This window comes from Giraffa tippelskirchi, chromosome 1, assembly GCF_054371585.1.
Source record: "Giraffa tippelskirchi isolate mGirTip1 chromosome 1, T2T-mGirTip1v1.2.pri, whole genome shotgun sequence".
NCBI classification, from domain to species: domain Eukaryota; kingdom Metazoa; phylum Chordata; class Mammalia; order Artiodactyla; family Giraffidae; genus Giraffa; species Giraffa tippelskirchi.
Window position 1 is genome coordinate 46,249,004 of NC_137275.1, and position 8,630 is coordinate 46,257,633.

An 8,630-nucleotide genomic window follows, 5' to 3' on the forward strand; every position below is an offset into this window, starting at 1 on the left:
ACTGATTTTTCTGTTTATTTTGTACCCTACAACTTTACTGAATTCTTTTATTATTTTAACAGTTTTTTAGTGGAGTCTTTATAGTTTTCTATATATAAGATCGTGTCATCTGCAAACAGCAACAGTCTTACTTTTCTATTCTAGTTTGGATGCCTTTTATTTTCTTTTCTCATCTTGTTCTGGCTAGGACTCCCAGTACTGTGTTGAACAGAAGTGACAAGAGTGGGCACCCTTGTCTTGTTCTGGATCTTGGAGAAAATGCTTTTAGCTTTTCACCATTGAGTATGTTGTTAGCTGTGAGCTTGTAATAAATGTTTTTATTATGTTGAAGTATATTACTTCTATGAAGTACATTACTTCTAATTTGTTGAGAGTTTTTAATCATGAAATCAAAGGATGTTCAGTTTTGTCAAATGCTTTTTCTGTGTCTATCAAGATAATCATTTTTATCCTTCCTTCTGTTAGTGTGGTTCCTCGCATTTTTTGATTTGCATACATCGAACTGTCCTTGTATCTCAGGATTAAATACCACTGGATCATAGCATGCAATTATTTTAAATGTGCTGTTGAATTCTGTTTGCTAATATTTTGTTGAGGATCTTTACATCTGTGTTCATCAGGGATATTGGCCTATAATTTTATTTTCTTGTGTCCTTATCTTGCTTTGGTGTTAGGGTAATGTCAAACTTATTAAATGAGATTGGAAGTGTACCTTTAAAATTTTTTGGAAGAGCTTGAGAATTCAAGTTTGATGTTAGTTCTTCTTTAAATGCTTGATAGAATTCACCAGTGAAATCATCTAGCCCTAGGCTTTTCTTTCACAAAACTTAAAAAAAAATTTATTTATTTATTTTGGCTATACTGCGTCTTCATTGCTACACATGGCTTTCTCTAACTGGTGAGAAGAGGGCCTATTCTAGTTCCTGTGCATGGGCTTCTCATTGCAGTGGTTTCTGTTGTTGCAGAGCATGGGCTCTAGGGCATGTGGGCTTTAGTAGTTGCTGTACAGGGGCTTTAGAGCACAGACTTGGCAGTTGTGGCACATGGGCTCAGTTGCTTAATGGAATGTGGGATCTTCCTGGACCGGGGATTGAACCCATGGCCCCTGCATTGGCAGGCAGATTCCCAGTCACTGGACAAAACTTTTAAAAACTAAATTTTATGATAGGGGCAAAGGACTTTTCAAACTTGAAGATGTGAAAAGTGGAGGGGGTGGGGAGAGGGAGGCTTCCCTGGTAGTCCAGTGGTTAAGAATCTGTCTTGCAATACAGTGGACATTGGTTTGATCCTTGGTCCTGGAAGATCCCACATGTTGCAGAGTAACTAAGCTTGAGTGCTGCAACTACTGAGCCCACACTCTGGAGCTTGCGAGCTGCAACTATTGAGCCCATGAGCCCTAGAGTCTCAGAGTCCTGCAACAGAAGAAGCTACTGCAATAAGAAGCCTGTGCACCACCAACTAGAGAGTAGCTCCCACTTGCCGCAACTAGAGAAAACCCATGCACAGCAACGAAGACCCAGTGCAGCCATAAATAAATAAATAATTTTAAAAGGAAAATGTGATATGTGTAGCATTAGTTATTGTTATTATTATGTTATTATTATATGCAGTGATGATAAAGAACATCTCTTTGTCATATTGAAACTTGTGAACTTAGCACCTTCCTCTTTCTTACACTTGTAAAACTGATGGAAATCTGTAGTCTACGTGGGTATGCAGATTACACCTTTTGCCACATCTTGGTGAAGGCAATTTTGATATGTTTGTGCCTGTGATACTGACATCAGTAGGGTATGTTTTTGTCATCCCTTAAGGGAAGATTTTGATGGTTCTGTCTCCTGGGTGAGGAGTCCTGGTGACCATCACGTAAAGGCATTATAGGGTATCTTTACAGGAAGATGGAGATAACCCAGAGAATGGGCATTAAGTAATACTTTAAAAGAAACACTTAAAACACATTCAACAGGAAATAACCTCATTTAAGTGGAATTTGCCATGCACAGAAAACAAAATTCTGAAGCATCAGGAAGAAAAATACATTCTTACCCTATGGCTTTAGCATTTTAAATGATTGTCATCATGTCCTCCTTCTGAGAGATACTATGTGTTATTCCAAACTATTTTCTTGAACCTTGTAACCTTAAAGAATGGGCAAGAAAATTTAAATAATATAGAATTGTATTTGTCATAAGTGATAAAGCAAACTATATTATGCAGGGCTGTTCTTTTGACTGTTTGGGGTAGGGAAGATCAATCACTGAGCAAAACCACTGGGTAAAAGATTTTTCACCCATCACTGTGGTGGTTGTGTGTTATATAGCTCACCTAGTAAGAACCTGAATTAAAGACCTTAAGAGATATTGTTACTATCGATAAGAAAATCAGGTAATTTAATAAGAATAGAAATGGGAGGGCAAAAAGCTGGTTGACCCTTCTATTAGTCATTAGCTGTGACAGTTGGCAAAGATTATGTAATAGTGCCTTGTTTGCACATGAGGCTTTTGACCTGTCTTTCTATCCATTCTTTCACATATATGTTGAAGACATTTCTGTAGAGGTAAAAAAATTTTCATATAAGACACCTCTGCAAATGTTGACTGGCTTACAGTAAATTTAATATACACAGAACTTATATTTTTCTACTTTTATTGTGGAACTTTGTACACTAATATACCATTTTAATGTTGTTTTCCAGGCTGCCAGAAATTGTCTAGTAAATGAGGCAGGAATTGTCAAAGTGTCTGATTTCGGAATGGCTAGGTAAGACTGAGTATATGTGACCATTTTCTCAAAATTTTGGGTTAAATTAAGACTATGGCCTTTCCCTTTAAAGTACTTGACTTTTTCTTTGCAATTTGTGTGAACTTCTTCCTCTGAAGCCTATTTAAGAACTGTTTTGAAATATCTTTTCCTCCATTAGCAAAACGTTAGAAGTACCCGTCATTTTTGTACAGATCGATTTTTCTGCTTCTTAGTGTTTTTGATATAAGGTTAGAAAATAAATTAGATAATCTATATTTTGAAAAATTTCTTTGCTGAATTTGTCTTTTTATTGTTAGCGTTGACTTTTTCTCAGGTAAATTGTTGAGAAATTATGATTACTTAGTGCTTCATTATGTGGCTTCAGTTGATATTCACATTAGCTTATAAAATTGATAAGCACGGAAATAATCTGCACTGATAAAGCAAAAAGGAAATCCTGTTAGCCGTCCTGAGACGAAGATAAATGTATTAAAAATAATAGTACTATATATATTGTGTTAATCACTGTTAACCATTCTTTCCACTAGGTGGTAGTATAGCCTGTTAAATACACTGCTTGCTTTTCTCTCTGGTGAGGATTAAATTTCTAGAATCTTTTGTTTTGATAGAAATGTGTTTGGGGTACAGTTTTTAGAATAACCAAATCTGTAGTGTTTTTATTCTCCTAATATTTGTAATTTTAGTAGTGTGTTATAAAAGACCTTTTAAAAGCATTTCATTTGTCCTTTCTTTCCCTCCTTTCTTCTTTGTATTCATTCATCTGTACGTGTGTGAGTGCTAAGTCGCTTCAGTCGTGTCCAACTCTTTGTGACCCTGTGGACTAGAGCTGGCCAACCTCCTCTGTCCATGGGATTCTCCAGGCATCTGTATATCCATCCATAAAAAAATTAGGTGCCTGTGCTGCACTAAGCACAACATTAGAGATTGAAGCCTAGCAGAGGCTAAGACATTCGAGTCCCTGCTTACGTGCAGCTTTAATTCAGGAGGAGAGAGACATGTAAGACCTGAGAAGCGCTAAAAGGGGAAAACAACAGAGTGAGGCACCAGCACAGGGGTTCACAAACATCAGCCTCCGGGCCACGTCTGACCTGACACCTCTGTTTGTACAACCTTTGAGCCACCCACGGTGTTCACATTTTTTAATCATCAGGAAGAAAACTTAAAAAAATACTATGACATGTGAAAATTATCTGAAAGTCCAATGTCAGTGTCCATAAATATGATATTATTAGGACATAGACTTGTCCGACTGCTTTCACTCGACAAAGGCCTGCAAACCTGAAATATTCATGATCTGGCCTTTTACAGAAAACATTTGCCAACCCCTGTGATAGCGATAAGCTGGGGTTCATGGGGTGGTGGGTGCTGAGTGATGTGTGGGGCAGGGGTGATGGTTACTCCTTTAGATCTGCTGCTCTGGAAGGCTCTTTGAGACCAGGGTATTTGGAAAGAGACTCAAAAGGTAGGCAGTAGTCAATTAGGTGAAAAATCTGACTGTAAAATAATCCAGGTGGTAGGAACAGCGAGTCCAAAAGCTTGAAATTAGGGATGAGTTTGGCCTGCTCAGGAGTCAGAAGAGAGTCTAGGTGGTTGGACCACGGCTGGCGTGAGGAATGGTTATAAAACAGGCAAGGCCAGGTCATACAGCCAGGTCTCTCTCCTAAGGAAACACAAGCCAAGGGAGGTTTGAAAGCCATTACTGTCAGAAATGGGACCAGAACTGCCGATTCTCAGGCAGTAATGACCCAGTACTCTTTGTTTTCATTCTGTGAAGACATTCTGTATCTGCCAGGCAGACCTCCAATTTCATGCTTGATTTTCATATATGTCTGGCTTTCAGAAAAACCTATGCTTTTGCATCAGTCCCTCTAAAACAGTGGTCCCCAACCTTTTTGGCACCAGGGGCTAGTTTCGTGGAAGACAATTTTCCCATGCACCCGGGGGTGGGGGATGGTTTCAGGATGATTCAAGCACATTACATTTATTATGCACTTTATTTCTATTATTATTACATCAATTCTGCCTCAGATCATCAGGCATTAGATCTCAGAGGTTGGGGATCCCTGCTTCTAAAACACTCATTCTACATTCAATTCAAACTCTCCTGACTGACAGGCACGCATGGTGGCATTGTCACCATCTTCATCTATACAGCAAGGGAAGTTTGTGCAAGTAATTGAATATCTTCCCATGGAGCTTGTAGAAATTAACTTTATTGTCCCTGTACTACATAAACACCTTCCTCTTGTAAATACACACTGAACACATTATAAAAAGGTCTGAAGAACCGAGGTTTACCATCCCAGTGAAGGATCCTCCCCAGGGGTAACTGGTGTTACCAGCTTATGTGTGTCTTTCTGGAAGGACATAAGTATGCTCCCATAGAAGAATTATATGGTATTGTTTTGAGTGTGTGTGTATGGAGAAGGGATGTCGTGGTATATACACCACAGTGTACATACATCATTTTGCTCTTTTTACTTGCTATATATAGTTTTAAGTTGTGCTCTGTGGAATCATGGGGGCAAAAGCACATGTTCCAAGCTCTTTGCACCACTTCCTTAGAGCAGCTCTGCTTTAGATGTTTTACAAGTGGAACCTTTGGGTAAAACTTGGTTTAAAGGACAAAACTGCTTATTTAAAAAAAAGTTTGCAGGCTCTTATTGTGTGCTGCCTCCACTGCTTTATAAAAAAGAAAAACAGAAAAGTGAAAGTGCAGATAGAATGTCACAGTGTTTCCATCTCAAGCACTCAGAGGAAGACAACAATCGCAGAGGCGTAGCTGCAGAGGCAAGCAACTTCAACCGGATGCTTGTTGGACTTCAATCAACTGTGTTTTGATTCTGGGGTGGGCGAGGGGGAATTAAAGAACATGTACAAAATAGAGATCGTAACTCAGTGTCTTACTCTAGGTATGTCCTGGATGATCAGTACACAAGTTCTTCTGGTGCTAAATTTCCTGTGAAGTGGTGTCCACCTGAGGTGTTTAATTACAGCCGCTTTAGTAGCAAATCAGATGTCTGGTCATTTGGTAAGACTCACGCTCCATTTCCCCTCAACTCTGCCCTGAAGAGGAAGTGGGTGCATTGTTTGGCAATCCTTCTCGTCTTCCAGGTGTCTTAATGTGGGAAGTATTCACTGAAGGCAGAATGCCCTTTGAGAAAAACACCAACTATGAAGTGGTAACCATGGTTACTCACGGCCACCGACTCCACCAGCCAAAGTTGGCCTCCAGATATGTATACGAGGTGATGCTGAGATGTTGGCAGGAGGTATAACATTTTTGGGGTGCTTTCTTCCTCAGTCTCTAAAGCATTCAGGGATCTGGGCTTGGTAGATTACAAATGTGTGGTCATTATAGCCTAGTGAATGAGTGCATGGTTTACATGATTTCAGACTCTTAAGTAGGAAGCTGTTCTTCTCAACTCAATCTGAATAACAGGAAGACGATGTGAAGATGTGGAAAACACTAATAAATAAGATGGTAAATTCAGGCTGCCCCTTCCCTCCCAAGTGGGCATCCTGCCATGGTTGCCTGAGTTGGGGACTCTCAGAACAAACCTGAAGAAGTAGCTCTTCTTTCAGTGGCCCTCTTGTGTTATTGAAATATTTACTCTTTCACCAGAGAGGGTTTCTTTCTCCAAGCCTCAAATTCCTCAGGTCTCTTTACTCATAGTCTTTGGAAGTTTTCCTTCTCCATGTGTTGAAATGTCACCTCATAGAAGAGATTGGCTTCCCTGGTGGCTCAATGGTGAAGAATCTGCCTGCTAATGCAGGAGACGTGGGTTTGATCCCTGGGTCGGGAAGATCCCTTGGAGAAGGAAATGGGAACCCACTCCAGTGTTCTTGCCTGGAGAATCCCATGGAGAGAAGCTTGGCGGGCTACAGTCCTTGGGGTTGCAAAAGAGTCGGACCTGACTGACAACTAAACAACAACAATGACAGAAGAGATTAGATGTGAAAGTGACTTTCGAAAGATAACAGTGACATTAGCTCACAAGTATTACGTGATAGGCACTGTGCTAAGTGCTTTTGATTAGTCCTCAAAGTAACCCTTTGAAGTATGGATACTTTGACCACAGTGTGGATGGGGATGCCATGTTAATGCCTGCCCAAGGCCACTTCGCTATAGAGAAATAGAGTCCTGTCCGACTCCAAAGCCCATGCCCTCAGTCACTTGCTATAATTTGCCTCCTAAGAGCATTGATTGGGATGAGAAGAGGCCTTCTGGCTAAGAAGCGGTGCTGGCAGGAGGGGATAGTGTGAGCAAAGGTAGGGTGGTGGTACTGGACTTAGTGTGTGTACACAAGGGTGGAGATTGTTCTGCTTGAGCATAGAGCCCATATGAGGGTTTTTGTGGGAAATAAAACTGGGTAGCAAGGCCATGGGGGTGGGACAGGTCGTAGAGGGCACTGCAGGTTAGCAGGACTTGATTTTACAGGTAGGTGGGATCTCTACTAGATTCTTGAGTTGGATGCAAAAGCTGTGGGGCAGAAAGATTAGTGTAGCAGCAGCACGCACAGGATCAGTGAGACCTGATGGAGATGTATGTGTGCTCCGGTCCGGAAGCAAAGAGTCCCTTGCTCTGGTACGCTATGCTGTCTGAGTTTGAACAGTGAAAATTCATTTTGGGGATGGGTTCTGGAACCCACAGCTTCTCTTTGATTTTGAATTATAGAAACCAGAGGGAAGGCCTTCCTTTGAAGATTTGCTGCGGACGATAGATGAACTAGTCGAATGTGGAGAAACTTTTGGAAGATGAGTGCTGCTGTGACCGACGGCCTCCGGATTCCAAAGCACGAGGACGAAATGGCACTTTGTGGCAGACTCTTAATTTATTCAGCACTTGGACGGGTAGATTGTTCTACTTATAAAGTGGAAACACCTGAAGCATTTGCTTCATGACCAGCCTTAGCTCTGTGACTGAATCTTCTGGATTATGGAAATGCTGGCTTAGACAAAGTGGTTAAAAGCACCCACTTTTATTCATTCCACAAGTACTGGAGTGTCCACTGTGGGCCAGGCCCACAGAGTCAGTCTATTTCTGGGGTGTATGTGGGGTCATGTTCGCTGGTGTCAGTGGAAGGCCAGGGTAAGTGGGAGGAGGAAGGGTATCAGAGCTGCATTCCAGCCACCCCATCTGCCCTGTGATTTCTACAAAAATCTGGGCCAGGGTGTTGTCTAGAATGTGGGTTCTGGATGGATCAGTACCCATCTTAGGTTTTGAAACATCTGTTTTCAAGATTGCCATTAATATTTCATTAAAACATATTTGTATGCTGTACATATTATAAATATATATAATATATAAAGTTATATATTTATAAGAAACGTGAGTTGTCTTTTTTATTTAATTTTTATTGGGATATAGCTGATTTCGTGAGTTGTCGTTTAATTGAAACATTTAATTCTGTAATACCTGAGCCAACTTTCTTAGGACATGGATTGTCTTATCAATTCCTTTTCCCCCAAGGATAAAACATTCCCTACTGAAGAGGAATGTCTGGATACTTCTATTGCTTGTGCCTGCTCCTTACTTGAGTAGCCGTGTTTGGGGTTCCTGTCCAGTTTAAGCCCCCAGCAGGGTTTGTGTTGGGCTAAGTGGTCCTGTCCACAGTATCCACAGCTAATTGAAGTTGGATGGAAAATTGAACTTGGTTTCCCTGATGGCTCAGATGGTAAAGAATCTGCCTGCAATGCAGGAGACCTGGGTTTGATTCCTGGGTTGGGAAGATCCCCTGGAGAAGGAGATGGCAACCCACTCCAGTATTCTTGCCTGGAGAATTCCATGGACAGAGGGCCCTGGCGGGCTGTTGTCCTTGGGATCATAAAGAGTTGAGAGGTCCTGCCCATGATATCCAAAGCTA

The 8,630-nt window shown here is 41.0% G+C and overlaps 1 protein-coding gene across 2 annotated transcripts in view; it reads left to right on the forward strand.

Annotated features, from left to right (window-relative positions):
* Nucleotides 1-8,047, forward strand: part of TEC (tec protein tyrosine kinase) — a 145,454-nt gene extending 137,407 nt beyond the window's left edge. The window contains exons 16-19 of one of the 2 annotated variants that reach the window (XM_081590568.1): nucleotides 2,696-2,760; nucleotides 5,676-5,794; nucleotides 5,878-6,035; nucleotides 7,442-7,606. In XM_081590568.1, coding sequence (XP_081446694.1) covers nucleotides 2,696-2,760; nucleotides 5,676-5,794; nucleotides 5,878-6,035; nucleotides 7,442-7,525 — 426 coding nt within the window. In that variant the 3' untranslated portion in view covers nucleotides 7,526-7,606. Of the gene's footprint in view, nucleotides 1-2,695; nucleotides 2,761-5,675; nucleotides 5,795-5,877; nucleotides 6,036-7,441 lie in introns of both variants that reach the window. The other variant, XM_081590578.1, reaches the window with a different exon arrangement.
* The last annotated feature ends 583 nt before the right edge of the window (nucleotides 8,048-8,630 follow it).